Here is a 16,351-nt window from a genome sequence, read left to right as displayed (position 1 = left end):
AATTATTGTAATCCCTATCAAGTCGCCACTTCCAGATTAGTCCGCGGTTATTGTCGAGGGCCTAATCTGAACCTCAGGAAGAGGAACTGTGCTGATGGTACGGGAAAGGGAGTAGCTGTGGGTTTGCAAACTCCTTGAAGCAGAAGGGTTTGAGCCGTGAGTGTGCTGCTTCCCAGCCAGGCGTTCCTGCTGGGATAGTGTCTGGAGTAGGTGTGCTTGGCCAAGCCAAGGCACTTGGCCATCTTCTGCTCTTAATATGGATGTTTCTTGGTTTCTGTCATTCTTCCCCCTCGTATTTTTCTTTTCTTCGTGTTTCTCTTACTGCTCTTCAAAATTTGGTCTCTTATTTAATGAATAATTTTGCTCCCTACTCTCAGGAATCTTTGTAAGCTGTTTTGTCATCTTCCTCTCCCATCCTACCCCTTCCCCTTATTTTCCATCTCCTAAGTGCTCTCAAACTTGAGCATTGCTTTAACCACCATCTTTGGGGGAGAGGAGAAAAGAAATGATTAAACAAGCAACTCCCTTTCATCTCATCTTGTCAGTCGTGGTGCCATTTTTGTGAGCATTGAGATGTCTTGCACGGTGCTCTTGATCCTCCTTCACAAGCCTGCCCTGCACAGCTCTCCTCAGGCAGCACTGCCCTTCTCCCAGCACTCACACATGGAGCTTAGGTTAGGGCTTTGACAAGACCTTTCATTGGAACAATGTATTTCAAGGCACTTTTAAATCCTTCTGTCGTGTCTCAAACGCAGCACCGAGTTACACCACCCACAGGGTTGAAGAAAATCTCATATAACTCCTCTTATCTGATTCCTTGGTTGCCTCAACTTCTTATCTTCTGGCCTGGCCTGCTGCTGCTTTTTTTCCCCTTCTGTTCATTCCTACTCTGCTAAGAATGCTCCTCAGCTCATTTCTCTGACCCTGCTGACCCTTTTTAAGTCATTTCACAGCCTGCCATCCCCTTCCATGTCTTATCTGGGATTCTGCTCTCCATTTAACACCTGTGTAGCAAATCTAGATTATCAGGTAAATGTTCAACCTGCTTCCTTAGCTCTGTGCTATAACCAGTTGGCTCTATCCAGGAATGACATGATACTTTCTTCATTTCCAGCCACTGCGTGTAGAGTAGCTAATCCAGGTGAACCCAAGTGGCTCCTTTCACATTCTCTTTTGGATTTGTCATGCACATGTCAATTATTATGGATGAAATTCCTCCCTGTGAGGGTGGTGAGGCACTGGCACAGGTTGTCCAGAGAGCCTGTGACTGCTCCATCCCTGGAAGTGTTCCGGGCCAGATTGGACAGGACTTGCAGCAACCTGGGCTAGGGGAAGGTGTCCCTGCCCATGGCAGAGGGGTTGGAACTGGATGATATTTAAGATCCCTTCAAACCCAAATCATTCTGTGATTCTATGATCATTTAGGTCTTACTGTGAAAGAATAGGGTTTTCCTGGCATCATGAGAAGACAGTGATGAGCTGAGACTGTTTTCCTTTCTTTACTCTAAAATTCTTTTACTTCAATTTATTAAGCAATATAAGGTGGTTTAGCATGTTACTTCTTCATCTTATTAAATCTTCGTAAGGCAACGAAGTAATCATCCCTTTTCTTCAGAAGCTACAGGTGAACTGTGTAGGACTTTGTCAAAGCTTTTTCTAATCTTAGAACATTTTATTTTCAGTATTAGAACACCTCTTATTGGAGAAGCTAATCACACCAAAATATTTGTGATTTAACCTAGTACATATTAGGCATCCACTGTTAACAGCTCATTTGGGTAATTTGTTACATCTACTTTCCTCACAAAAAACTCCTCTTACTCAAACGATACAAAGCACAGCACTCACAGGTTTTCATTGGGCTGGGGGGACATGGGACCATGTGTGCAAGTGCAAAAGGATGTTTAAACCACAGGTAAAGCCTTTAAGAGGTAAGTTTCTTGACAAAACTGTTACTTAGAGATGCCCAAGTTCTCTGCTAACATACAAAGTGGTGGTGCTTAAATGGATATTTGGCAGTGGATGCTAAAGGTGGTTGTCTGTATTTGTTCCTTTATTTGCAGGAAGGGTTGAAAACCTAAATGCAGTACGAATTTAGTGTGTTGAGTGTGATGTGGGTTGTGTGTGTAATATCTCATGGCAAGCAGACATTAGGTCTTTTTATTGGATGTTCTTTCACTGTGTTTATCTGAAGAATGAGAATCGAGTTAAAATAAATGGTAAGAGTCTGCTAGATACTCCACTGTGTTTTTTCCAATTTCGCTTTTTAGATTTTTCACGTAGATTAGTGTGTTTGCTCTCCTTATTCATTGCCTGCCTATTATTTTTACCAGCACACTAAGGGCTACAAAACACTTGGTCTGTTCTAAAATGTAATAGTTTCATTATTTTAATTGAGAGTTTTGCCAGATTAAAAAAAGCCAAACTAAATATGAACATCATGCTCTTTTGTAGTGAGGAAAATTGCTGTATTATGTGAGACAATGTTCTCTAAATTTTAGCAGAATATAGTGTTGGAACTAGCAATGTAAACCAGTACTTCATAGAGGGTTTGTGCAGTGCTTGAACTCATTTTTAACTTTGGATCTTTTCAGATCTCAGCCACAGTGGATTGGGAGACCATTATGAGAATTCCCACTGGGGACAGCAGCCCGCTTTCAGGAGTGAAGGCAACTGCAGCTGGGATAAAGTGATAATAGACAGGACTGACAAGGAAGCGTGGCCTTCCATTACCGGAGCTGAGACTGAGTCTGCCTCAGAATGTACTACAGACACTGACTCTGCCTCCAACTGTGGCTCAGAGAACAGTAGCATGGCTACAGGGAGTGCCCAAGGCAACTTCACTGGACATACAAAGAAAACTAATGGCAATAATGGCGCCAACGGAGCACTCGTCCAAAGCACTTCTAACCAGAGTGCCCTTGGAGCTGGTGGAGCTAACGGCAACGGCAGCTCGGCCAGAGTGTGGGGGGTGGCTGCAGGCTCCAGCTCTGGCCTAGCTCACTGCTCTGCCAGTGGTGGGGATGGAAAGATGGACAACATGATGGGAGACGGTAGAAGTCAGAACTGCTGGGGTGCTTCCAACTCGAATGCTGGCATTAATCTTAACCTTAACCCTAATGCCAATCCAGCTGCCTGGCCTGTACTTGGACATGAAGGAACTGTGGGAGCAGGCAACCCTTCCAGTATTTGTAGTCCAGTCAGTGCCATAGGTCAGAACATGGGCAACCAGAATGGGAACCCAACAGGCACCTTAGGTGCTTGGGGAAACTTGCTGCCGCAAGAGAGCACAGAACCACAAACGTCCACTTCTCAGAATGTGTCTTTCAGCGTACAACCTCAGAACCTTAACACTGATGGACCAAATAACACTAACCCCATGAACTCTTCACCAAACCCTATCAATGCAATGCAGACAAACGGACTGCCGAACTGGGGGATGGCTGTTGGCATGGGGGCCATCATCCCGCCCCACCTGCAAGGCCTTCCTGGTGCTAACGGAACATCGGTTTCTCAAGTCAGCGGGGGCAGTGGTGAAGGAATGGGCAGTTCAGTGTGGGGGATGTCCCCAGGTAATCCTGCCACAGGAAACAGCAATTCTGGGTTCAGTCAGGGGAATGGAGACACTGTGAACTCAGCATTAAGTGCTAAACAAAACGGATCCAGCAGTGCTGTGCAGAAGGAAGGAAACGGAGCGAACGCGTGGGACTCGGGGCCTCCCTCCGGCCCCGGGGTACTGGCGTGGGGCAGGGGCGGTGGCAGCGGCGGTGTTGGGAGTGTGCATTCTGGAGCTTGGGGCCACCCCAACCGTAACACCAGCAACGGTGTGAACGGGGAGTGGGGCAAGCCCCCAAACCAGCATTCCAATAGCGACATCAATGGGAAAGGATCAACAGGGTGGGATAGCTCTAGTGTTACCAGTCCGAATCCTGCCATGCAGCAGGGCAATGAACAAATGAACTCTTGGGCCAAAGCTGCAGCATCTGGCACCACGGCTAGTGAAGGAAGCAACGACAGCGGTGGGAGTCAAAATGAAGGCAGTACTGGGAGGGAGGGGGCTGGAGAGGGCAGGAGGAGAGACAAAGGGATGATAGACCAAGGGCAAGTTCAGTTGCCAAGAAATGACCTTGACCCCAGGGTCCTGTCCAATACGGGGTGGGGACAGACCCCTGTAAAGCAAAACACTGCCTGGGAATTTGAAGAGTCCCCAAGGTCTGAACGAAAGAATGACAATGGAACAGAGGCCTGGGGTTGTGCAGCTACTCAATCTTCAAACTCAGGGGGGAAGAACGATGGGTCCATCATGAACAGTACAAATACCTCTTCAGTATCTGGGTGGGTCAACTCTCCACCGGCAGCTGTTCCAACAAATACAGGTTGGGGAGACAATAACAACAAAGCACCAAATGGCCCGGGGGGGTGGGGAGAGTCAGCAAGCTCTACTACTGTTAATAATGCTGCTGCTGCCAAAAGCGGTCACGCTTGGAGTGGGACCGCGAATCAGGAGGACAAATCACCTACCTGGGGTGAACCTCAGAAACCCAAATCTCAAAACTGGGGAGATGGACAGAAATCAAATCCAAGCTGGACTTCAGGAGGTGGAGACTGGACAGATTCATCATCTGTTCCTGGACACTTGGGTGATGGGAAGAAGAATGGATCTGGATGGGATTCTGACAATAGATCGGGGTCTGGCTGGAATGATTCCACAAGGTCTGGGACCAGTGGGTGGGGAAATGGCACAAACAGCAAGGCTAATACAGGTACAAGTTGGGGGGAATCTTTAAAGCCAGGCCCCCAACAAAATTGGGCTAATAAACCCCAGGACAACAATGTGAGTAACTGGGGAGGAGCTGCTTCTGTAAAACAGACGGGGTCAGGGTGGGTTGGTGGGCCAGTGCCAGCCAAACAAAAAGAGAACTGTGAGGCAACTGGCTGGGAAGAGCCATCTCCACCGTCCATTCGCCGCAAGATGGAAATCGATGATGGTACCTCAGCTTGGGGCGACCCAAATTACAACAACAACAAGACTGTAAACATGTGGGATAGAAATAATCCTATAATTCAGAGCAGTACCACAACCAACACCACCACCACTAGCACCATTATCAACACCAATATGGTTGAACCTCAGCCATCGCACCAGTCAAGTGCCCAGCCGAACCGGTCCCCACTGCTTGGTCCAGGTATGAAAATAGTTTTGTAAGATACTTTGTACCAGTACCACCGAGTGCTGTCTGTCCTGTCAGTGTGTAATTGCACATTCAAGGTAGAAATGCTATATTTATATCACAAAATATGTTTATTTGTGCACTCTGAAGCAGCATTAGCTACTCCTCTTGAGGGCAGAACCTATAGAACCTGACACAAACTGCTGTACTCCAGGTGAACGTGAAAAGGGCTTGAAACAGTATCTGGTCAGTGAGGTACTAGATGGTGGATCTGTATTTATTTTGGCATCTCTTCCACAGTTACTTAACACCTTTTAATTCAACCATTTGAGAATTTGGGGTCTTTTGGCAAATCTCTTGTTTGTCTCCTGTTCCCATTGCACAGGCTCAGTTTGTGTTTAGACATTCTGCATCTGTTTCTTTTCTGCAAACCGTATCTCTTGGCAACAGATGTTTGTTAACAGTTGCATGAATTTAGGCTGTTGCTGTTTCTCTGTCCTGTTTGTTGTCTTTTATGAAGAAATGGTTCTCCTCACTACTCCAGGGCTCGGGCACGGGCAGTATCCTGGATTTTATGCAGTGCTTGTAAAGCAGGATTGGTTAAAGGTGTTAATATTCAGGGTGGCTAGGAAAAGTTGTCCTAACTTCAGAACTTGCTGCAAAGAAAAGTTCTTAGGCATCTAGGAGTTTTTCTAATCAAAGACAAGGCACTGTTGTAGACAGGCTGCAAGGGAAAAATGCATAAAAACGAGAAAAATGCTTAATAATGATGTATTTAAATAACAATCACTGGCAGCCCTGCTCTATCATGACCACAAACCTCTCCAAAATTAACCTGATCTTGCAATGCTCTTTCAAACTGTTCACCTGATTTTTGTCTCTAGGTTTTTTATTTGTCTTGGGCACAGCTAAATACTTTTTAACCACGTTTTTCTCCAGGTGGGATCTGTTCTACTGGTGTTTCATCATTTTTGTCTTTGGTGTTTGGAAATGATTTGAACTATGCCTTGTTGTGTTCTGCCCGTGTTTACTCGTGGTCATGACTGAGAGGGACCAGCCTTGTGCTCATCTTAGAGAGCAAGACATGCAACCTCAAGTGATTGCACTAGCTTCCCATTCGAAGTGCAGGAGGCCCAGTTTTCCCAGTGCATGGAGCACATGGCAGCTGCAGAGCAGTATCCTCTTGGTCTGTGTGGAAATTTCACAGACTTAAAACATCTACAAATCATCTCCCATCTGGGACAGCTGGAAGATGGGAAGCAAATAGTGAGTGTCTTTTCTCCCACACAGACAGGGACCTGCACTTTGCTGTTGTGCTGTTTAACTGTGGGTTTTCCTACTCCAATTCCCTGTCCTCTTGGCTTTGCATTTCCACCCCCTACAGCAAAGGAGACAAGAATCTGTAACTTTTGTAACCCACAACCAAATTCCACTCAGCGACAGTTCTTTCCCATGTAGATTATTTCCATGGAAAGCACGATGGTGTCACTAGAGGCTGTGCCATAGGGCACAGTTGGGTGCTCATCTAAAATCTTAAGACACTTGAACTATGGAGTTACCACAAACATTTTGTCTTCTGCATGGGTCAGGATGTGCTCTGCCAGTCACATTCAGGGGGTGTAATGAATAAGGAACCACGGATTCTGTTCTGTGTGAGGAGAGGAGTGTGGTGCAGCTGTAAGATGTCACCGTCACAAGTCCTGAAAGCAAAGAAGTGGATTTGAATTTTGCAGTGCAGCGCTGGTTATGGGTTCACAAAGGATTAGCAGTCCCTTCTGGGGTTTATGTTTATGCTTTATTAGTTTGGTAATAGAGGCCAAGTTGCAGTCTTGTTATTCGAGTTGTCACCCATCCCCAGAAGTTCTCCAGATTCTTTGAATGCAGAACTTAAAAGCTTTTGATGGGAAGCAGATGTTGGTACACACTTGATGAAAATGTGGAATGCTCTAAGGAGGTTTTTTTTCTGTTGGAAAAGAAGTAAATAAAAAGATGAAGGGGATAGGTAATGTGATAGATGTAGTCCTTTCTGGTTGTAGGAGCTTACTCCCAAACCACTGGTGAGTTGCTTAGAAAGATGAGCAGAAGCTGGTGGGTTGGAGTTAGATTTGATTTTAATTTAAATTACTTGTGTGTAATTCTTCCTGACACTTGGAATTCATGCAGCTTTGATACAAGGGGAATAAGAAGTGAGAAGAGGTTTTGCAAACAGGAATGATTAAAAGAGATTTTGGGACCCCAAACAGCACCAGATCCTTCCTCCCAAGTGCTGAGGAGTGGGTTTGATGCTTTCCCGTTCCAATTAGGTCAGGAGAGCCTGGCAGCATTCCAACCACCCATCCTCCAGCTGAGGGAAGAACAACAAAAGATAATGAAGGCTTCCCTATGGAGTTTTGAGGTCAAAAATTAAGGTCTTTGTGACTCCGAGCCAGCAATAAGCCTAAGTTTTAAAAAACAGAACCAGGGCTAAGTTCTGAAAGCTCCAAACTTTTCTATGTTCTTTCTATATTCCTGTGCCACTATCTCAGTGGCAACTCATGTGTCAGCCACAGCTTGTAGTTATGTGAAATGGAGGATGCAAGTGATGTGTTTTCCTTGCTTTAAGCTTCCATTAGAATGGATTTGATACCAGCTCAGCTTTGTGCTCCTTTAGGATGCTCATCTGAAAACCTAAAATCCTGCTGTGGGTGCTCAGCCCACTGACAGCAGGTTCTGGGGGGCAGCCAGGTGGTGCTGAGAGACCTGCCCTGGATTTTCACACGAGGGTGATCTCACTGCTGAAAACCAGAAAATGAATGCCAGAAAATGAAGATTTGAAAGACCAGAGGTTATAGGAAGCTCTTAAATGTCTCTATAACCCTCCCTTATAGACACATACCCTGTAGCTCCTCTGTTTTATTAGCACACTAACTAGTGTCTAATTAGTAAACAATCTCTTTCCTACCTGATTTCTTCTTTTTTTCTCTCAACATAAGGTTCTAATATTTTGATTTGCCTGCATTGTAGTCATCATGTGCTCTGGGATTTATCACGGCCCAACAACTTCAAGGCAAACAATTTCTGCCATCCAAATGGCTATAGGGTTATTTTGAGGGAAAACAACTGCATCCTGCCACAGCTTAGTTAACATTTCACTTTCCCTTGAGGATTTCCTGTTGGCTGTGGCCCAATGTTAATTATGTTTTGATTTCTATAAAACAAAGCTCTGCCAATGTGTCCATGTTTATTACTCACTGTGATCTTTTTGTTTCATGCAATTCTAACAGTGTTTTAAAACTTCAGTATTAAACCCTCACTTTCCTGCCAAAGAAGCCTTTAACTGAGCTCCTTCTGTTGCGAAACAACGTTCATGCAGACCTGGGTGGGTTTTAAGGAGCTTTTTCTTAGGAGAGCCTCAATGCATATGATTTTTGTCAAAAAAATAGGAAGTTCTCTGAGCATGATTTTGAAGACATTAGGCAGGTTCAGGGTTTGTAACCTCTGTGAGGGTGTTTGCCTTGCAAGCAGCTATGTGAAGGAATTTAAAAGCAGCTTATTGCAGTCACTCAGCAACTGCAGTGATGGGAGAGCTGAGAGGTGTGTGAGAGCTCTGGGAACTAGCACGGCTGGAGGCAAGTTACTGGGACACAAACTCCTTGAACTCGTGTTCCACCTGTGTGTGTTTCAAATATGAAACATTCTGGGTTGTTTTAAAAGATGAGGAAAAAAAACTGGTTTAAAAAGAGTCTTTTGGAGAATGCAGAATAATTTTTTTGCCTTCACCCCGTAGAGTTTTGCATAATTCTGTCCAAAGTGTAACTTTATTCACCTTGAAAGTTGCTGAAACAGAGTCATAGGGAGTCATAAAAAGGCAGCACAGAGACTGTGAGGTTGGACAGTAGGTACTTACCACAGGAGACAGGTTTGCAGTTGAGAAGTACTCAGGAATTTAAAGCAGTTTAGTTTTTGCACTGCACAAGTTATTTCTCCAACAGCCTTCAGGTTTTATTTACTGATTTCCTGCACTTAATTTTATCTGTTTGGATAGTTTTGAAAACTTTTCTTTGCCTTTGTTTGCTTTTATGTACCTGCATTATTCTCTTTTAGTAAAGGCTGGTTCCTTCATTGTTTGTAATCTCATATTATTTACTGCTCAGTGCATTGAAAAGCACTTAAAATAACTTGGACATTACACATCTGTAGCCGTTAATCAGTGTTGAATTTATAGCAAAGAGCCACAGAAGGACCAGTTCTTTGGAGGTTTTTAGTCTATGACATAAATCTGTGAATTAGGTAGAGTTTCCAGTAGAGGTTGCACGAACTCAGGGAAGTATTAGTATTCTGCACTGTCTCTGTTTGTAGTCTAGTTGGTGCTGTAGAGATGTTTTGTTTTCTGTTTCATTTGCCTGCAGTTAATCTTTTTCAGCTGCCAATATGATTGAACACGCACAGTTGTCTGCCAGTTGCCTCGTGAGTAGTGAGGCAGAAATTCAGATAAAGCCTTCCTTAAATAAAATTGGCTTGAAGATACAAGCAGAACCCTTGAAATGAGTATTTCAGGTGCCACACCAAGGAAGCTGTTGTGTTAAGTGGAGGTTCATTTAGGTACATCCATCTGTGGATCTGCCACATCTCTATGCACCTGAAGAACCAGAATTTTAAGGTACATTGAGGGAACCTAAACCACAGGTTTTTTTGTTTCCAATAGAAATCACTTGAATGAAAAAGTGACATTTTGGGTTGTTTCAGGAGTATAGTTTAAAACACAGTGAATCTTGCTGGGAGTGAAGTAGCTTTATTAATTTGTATGTTCCTGAACATGTCAGAGTAGTTTGGCTGTGGTTTATGTCCTGTGCACTTTGATCAGTGTCTGAGAGAGCTGCAGCTGCTGTAAGAAATAGGACCTAAAATACATATGTAACCCTGGAGCAGGGGACAGAGCTGAGCTCACCTATTTGAAAGGAATTTTTTCTCTGCTAGCCAAAGTTGGAGTTGTTATTGGCAATGGATGTTACTGCAGGTTTGATAGCAGGAATTCTGTGGAGATCAGTGAGTTCTGCAAAGTGAAATGCTTCTGCTGGGTTGGTTCAGTGTCCTTCAAGGTACTCTTAAATCCTTTCGTGGCAACTTCCATGCCATTACCTTCCTACTCTAGGTGTCAGTTTTGTGTAGGAAATGTTATTTCTGCTCTTTGAAACCTTTTCAGAGTATTTTTACAGGTAGCACTGGGGAGCAAAGAAAGGAACAGATGCAGCAAAGTAGGTGTTTAGTCCTTCAGTTACAAAATACCTGTCTTAATAACATTCATCTCCAGTGAAAAGAGAGCACGTTCCTGAATTCACAGTCTAATTATCAGTGAAAGGTTTAAGCAGACTGAATCCTGCAATACTTGTTGAGATCTCAGTTGTCATGTAATGGGATGTGATTGTTTGATAATTGTGGGTAAATAGGTTAATATCAGGTATGTGTAAAACCTTTGTTTTCTTGCTTGTTAGTTATCTCTCCTGTACATGTTTAAAAAGTACCTTGAATTGTGATCCATGTTCTCTCTCAGAAAATCTGTTTTTGAGAGGTAACAATGGCAGTGAACTCAGTTTACACCTTTGCTGTGCTGCTCAGGGTTGCTCTGTAGGGCTCCATGGCTGTTCCTGGCACATTCTGCTTCAGGGCTAAAGTCGTGTCCTACGGATTTAAGCGCATTACGGCCAAGCCAAGCCAGACTAAGGCAGTTTCTTTATAGTAGCTTACGTCTTTCAGTGAGTTGATGTAATTCTCTGTAGGAAAACAATGGCTTCTACCTGCCATTCTGCATGGTTTGACTCTGGATCCTGATCAGTCTTGTCTGTTTCCCCTTAAAAATCATGTTTGTTATCCTGTAGAAGCTCAGTGGTGATGGAACACTTACGGAACACAGTCAACCAGAATAAAACCTGTAAGGAATGTATAAAAGATTGATAATCATAATTGAAAGGGGTAGCAAAGAAATACCTTCCAGGACATGAGAAAAGAGATTTTATAATTTGTAAGTAGTTCAAAGGAATTAAAATAGGTTAAAATCTTTCAGTGAAGCAAAACCTGATTGAAATTGGAGTCCTGGTCCCCTGAATGCTGGTGCTGCTGCCTGTGATCTCTGAGCTCTGTTTGGGCCTCTCTGAGAAGAGTAAGCAGCTGCTCCCTGGGCCCAGGTGTGGTGCTCACCTGGCAGCCTGGCTGGGGTAAGAAATACTCCTTCTGCCTTGACAACTTGGCAGTAGTGTTCCATTAAGAAAAAGACTTTTGAGGCCAAATCAAAGGGTTGGTTTGGGTTTTTTTAATGCACTTAATTCGAATCACTGTGTGTACTTAGTGGTTCAAGCTCTTTCCAGAGAAACACTGACAGAATGTCCACTTTTGAAATGATTGACTGAAGAAACCTTTCCTCTCATTGCTGTTCTCCTTCCCTTGCTCCAGCAGGCTGGGGAGAGATGCCTGCTGTCCACACAAAGACCGAAGCTTCTTGGGGAGAGCCCTCATCCCCTTCTGCTGCAGTTGATAATGGCACTTCGGCCTGGGGGAAACCCCCCAGCAGTGGGACCGGGTGGGGAGAGAATCCTGCCGAGTCGGCAGGGACATACGGAAGAACAAACGCTCCAGCTGCTGCCCCAGCACTGTGCAAACCAGGTACTCATGGGGGTGTCACCACTGTCCTGGGGGGGTGGGGAGAAGAGCCAAAATGTGTTTATTTCTACTAATAGTTTAAACAGTACTTCTGGTTTCCTGTGTGTTTAAATCAGACTGTCTTAATCATTTCATTGTCAAAGCTACATTAGCTGTCTCAAGGTGATGTGAATTAATACAAAAGTATGTGTGTAGTGCATCTATCCAGTCAGTTTTAAGGAGAGTAATTTTGTGTGCTTGGAAAGCAGTACAGGAGATGTGCAGGGAACTGTGGAGCTGTAGAAGCACGTGACTAGGACTTATCTCTAGGTGCCTAAGAGAAACCTGTATTAGGATGAGAAGCAGTGGAGCTCAGTCACAAGAGGATTGATTCTGGTAGGAGAAGCAGCACCTGAGAACATGAGAACAACTAGTCATAAATTCAGTGTTGGGTTAAACTGAGGTAGTGAGCATCTTCAGCTGTTAAAACTGTTCACAAGTTCAGGAACATCCTGAACTACTTACTGCTTTATGATTCCTAGCTGATGTTACTTGATAAAAATCCTCCATCTCTGAATGCCCTGAAGGCTAAAATGATTGCTTTAGGCTTCTGTTTTGGCTCCTGCAAAATACTGTACTGAGAAATAGTTAGAAGTTCCAAAAAACATAAAAGTTTTATGAGAGGTCTTAAGATGAGTAATCCCAGCTTTAAACAGAGCCAACAATAAAATGGACCAAGGTGACATAACCTTGTCACTGAATATAAAGTGTTCCCTGCAGCCCACGAGCTCCTTTCACATTTCATTCTTCCGAGATAGGAATGAGTTTCTGACCATTAACGACCTCAAAATTTGGTTTTGTTCTCCAGAAGAATGTGGCAGCTCAAATGGAGAGATTCATTGAAAGCAAAATAGCACTTAACAAGTGTGTGGTCATACATTGGTTCCTTGTTCCTAGGAGACTGGAGTGACCATGACCACAGATCTTACTTGTTCTGGGAAAAGCAAGACTTGTGGCTGCTGGATTTTTTCTTCTCTCAGTGTTTAGAGAACTTTTCTTTTTTTCTAGCTTCAAAGAAGGTGTCCTTATTTAATGTCAATCAAGTTATTTGATGCAACTCTTTGTCTCTTGGAAATACTCATATTGGCATACTGGATGTGGAAACTTAACATCTCTTCTCCTTCTTTGCCTCCAGCTTCAAAATCTATGCAAGAAGGCTGGGGCAGTGGTGGGGATGAAGTGAATCTCAGTACTAGTCAGTGGGAAGATGAAGAAGGAGATATGTGGAATAATACTGCTTCTCAAGAGAGCAGCTCCTCCTGTAATTCCTGGGGGAATGCCCCGAAGAAAGGACTTCAAAAGGTAAGACACAAATAAAGACACTCTCTAGGAAGAGTGGAACTAGTATAACATTTGTAGAATAAGTTGTCTCAAATTTTCTCTTGCATTATTCCTGAAATTAGAGCTCTGACACCTGAACCCAAGCACAACTTGCCACTACAGTGGTCCAAGTACAGCCTACCTTGTCTCCAGGGGAAAATGAGAGATCTTTGAATTTAGGCATGTCAGATGCTTGGGGAATTTTGTTGTCATTGCCTTTGTTTGTTTTTTTTTTTTAAAAAAAAAGTTTTATAAGCTTCCATGTATCCTCAAGACATGATAATGTGTTAACAGAAAGAGACAAGGTGTTAAGGGGGCTTCCAGACACTTCCATGGTGGTGGAAAAGCAAACAGTAGTTTGCGATGGAGTTGGTTATCAATATGCTGTTTCCTGTTTGTGAATTGTACCATGTATGTGTGTGTGTGTGAGAGAGAGAGAGAGAAAACAAACTTGTGTTGTTGCTGCACTCAACCAAGCACATAGCCAATTGTGTGAGGAAATTTTCCATTGCACAGTCTTTATTTCAGGACAAGGCCAGGCTGTAACTTAAAGGAATTGGGAATGCTTTTAGCCACTTTGTTTGTTTTTCCATTAGCCAACGGTTAGGCCGGTGATTTGATCAAGTATGGTTGTTTCTTGTACTGTCCACAGCCCAAAACAAATCCGCGCTTGTCCCTTGGTACTTTCTGGAGAACTGAAAGGAAGAGACTTCTTAAGGATTTTGTGATAGAAAAGCTGCACAGAGATCTTTTAAAGGTGTTTATCTAGACGCTCTTGTTTGTTTTTAAGAAAATACACTGAGTAACATTCTTAACTTCAAGGTTGCAAACTTGTTTTTGGGAATGTTTTTCAGGAAGTGTTGTACTATTTCGTTATGTTTTTCTGCCAAGGATTAAAATGAAATACGTAAATTCAAAGGTGGCTTTAATTCAGTGGTCGGCAAATCAAATACTAAGTAGTACACTGAGCACCTATTCAGCTGAGATAAAATTTGTACACTTTTGGGGGAAGAGAATCGTAGTCGCGTTGCTCGGAGGGTTCTTCAATACTTTCTGAATTAATGTACTAATACATCTTTCAGTAGCATGTATTATTAATAAAAAACACTTACCATTTCTTTTATGTGCATCTCACTAGTATGAACATGGAAATCAGCCTATTAATGGAGTCTCCCATTTATTTACTAAGGGCATGAAGACATCTAGCAAGCAGGATGAGGCCTGGATCATGAACCGTCTGATAAAACAGCTCACAGACATGGGCTTCCCTGTGAGTAGTGCTCAGCCAGCACCTAGGGCTTGGTAGCTTGTAGTTGTGTCTTTGGTTGCTTCAGACTGTGTCTACACCAAGATCTTCAGTCTGTTGTGCAGGCCAGGAATTAGCTCTGTTACCTGCATTTAGACATTAACTGTCATTGCAGAAATCTGCTGTGAGCTGATAAGAGGGCTGTGAAGTCAGCTGAGGATATGCTTTGCATGATGATATTGGTCATAGTTTGAAGTTCAGGGGTTTATAACAGGTATTCATAGAATCTCCTGGAAGGGATCTACTAGTATCATCCAAGTCCAGCTCCTGGTCTTACACAGGACATCCCAACAGTCACAGCATGTGCCTGAGAGCATTGTCCAAACACTCCTGGAGCTCTGTCGGCCTTGGGGCTGTGACCACTGCCCTGGGGAGCTGTCCCAGTGCCCAGACACCTTCAGGGGGAAGAACCTTTTCCTGTTACCTAACCTAAACCTCCCCTGCTTCCTGCCATTCCCTCAGGTCTGCCACTGGTCACCAGAGAGCAGAGATCAGTGCTGCACCTCTGCTTTGAACTACAGTAATGATTCCCCTCCTGATCCCCTTTCTTATTAAACAGCTGAAATTCGAGTATAGGTGGTTTGGTTTTTTTAGAGAAAGGCATATCATTGTGGTTTTTAAGTTGTCCATAGCAAGGAAGAAATTTAAACATGCAGTGTGATTTGACCGTGTAGAGCTGGTCCTTACTTGACAAACTGAAACAACTGATTGTGGGAATTGTCAGAAGCAGAAAAAAATAGGCACATACATTTAGGCTGCTGTGTAAATCTTACATCCAGTATTTGAGAGGTATCTGTATTCTCAGTTTGCTTTGAAATCATCTGAGTGTGATTACCTTTTTTCTTACACAATTCCTGTTTTTGGCAGAGAGAGCCAGCAGAAGAGGCCTTGAAGAGCAACAGTATGAATCTCGATCAGGCCATGAGTAAGTATCTGTGTAAGTAGTTTTTTGTCTTTGAGGCAGCACAGGAACCTTTCATGCTCCTGACAGTTTGGTGATGTCCGGATCAGTTGGATCATATTTATTTTTTTGCTTTTGTAAGCAAGATGGATTTCTCTGAGCTACTGTTGGCAACTTCATGGTCTCTGCATCACCTTTCCCAATGTATTCCCCCTTTCTGTGCAGGTGCTCTGCTGGAAAAGAAGGTGGAAATGGACAAGCGTGGAATGGGAGTGACCGACTATAATGGAATGGTCACCAAACCCCTTGGCTGCCGCCCACCACCAATCTCCAAAGAGTCTTCCATGGACCGCCCCACCTTCCTTGACAAGGTGAGCTCAGAAACAGGAACGTGGTACACGACTCAGCGTGAGCAGTGTGGAATTACTGATGCTTCCCACTGTCAGAAAAGTGTAAAGAGCAGTGGGATAGATATGGCTTTACTCCTTTTCTTGTCTCTGTTTTCAGTCTTGTGGGGGAATTCATTCTTTGTGAAAGGGATCAGTGATTTGATTCCCACGTAGAAATACTCAAGGGGCGATCCCAGTTTTAGGCTTGAAAGATTACAAAGGAGTCAGCAATATAATGGAACTAGAAATGGGGAATAAACCAAAGAAATGAAGCACAGAAATCCTTTCATTCCATAAGAGTCCAGTCAGTGACCCTTGCCCACATTAACAATCAAGCAGGACCAAGGCCAAAATCTTCAAGAATTAGGCTCCTAATTCCTCTTTTAGTTTTGAGCTTCTTAGAGATTTCAGTGAAAGTTCAGTGCTTAAATAGGAACGAGGAGCTGAGGTATTTTTGTTAAGTCACAGAGCAGACACGCACAGTCATAAATAGCTTCTCTGATGAGCTTCCCTTTCTGTGATCATGTATGACAAATTTTCCAGCACCATTTAATGACTGAGGAGAAGGCTCCAGAAGTTCATGGTGTCCCAG

The 16,351-nt window shown here is 43.6% G+C and overlaps 1 protein-coding gene across 1 annotated transcript in view; it reads left to right on the top strand.

Annotated features, from left to right (window-relative positions):
- The window catches only part of TNRC6C (trinucleotide repeat containing 6C), a 42,840-nt gene that overhangs the window by 2,804 nt on the left and 23,685 nt on the right, over positions 1-16,351 (top strand). The window contains exons 2-8 of the mRNA XM_009079592.1: positions 2,595-5,186; positions 9,447-9,452; positions 11,598-11,807; positions 12,979-13,145; positions 14,353-14,433; positions 15,337-15,394; positions 15,596-15,741. Of these exons, the coding sequence (XP_009077840.1) occupies positions 2,595-5,186; positions 9,447-9,452; positions 11,598-11,807; positions 12,979-13,145; positions 14,353-14,433; positions 15,337-15,394; positions 15,596-15,741 (3,260 nt within the window). The remainder of the gene's footprint in view (positions 1-2,594; positions 5,187-9,446; positions 9,453-11,597; positions 11,808-12,978; positions 13,146-14,352; positions 14,434-15,336; positions 15,395-15,595; positions 15,742-16,351) is intronic.

Source organism: Acanthisitta chloris, unplaced genomic scaffold (assembly GCF_000695815.1).
Source record: "Acanthisitta chloris isolate BGI_N310 unplaced genomic scaffold, ASM69581v1 scaffold28047, whole genome shotgun sequence".
Lineage (NCBI taxonomy): Eukaryota > Metazoa > Chordata > Aves > Passeriformes > Acanthisittidae > Acanthisitta > Acanthisitta chloris.
The sequence above is the reverse complement of the archived record's forward strand: the minus strand, read 5'-3'. Positions and strand labels throughout refer to the sequence as shown.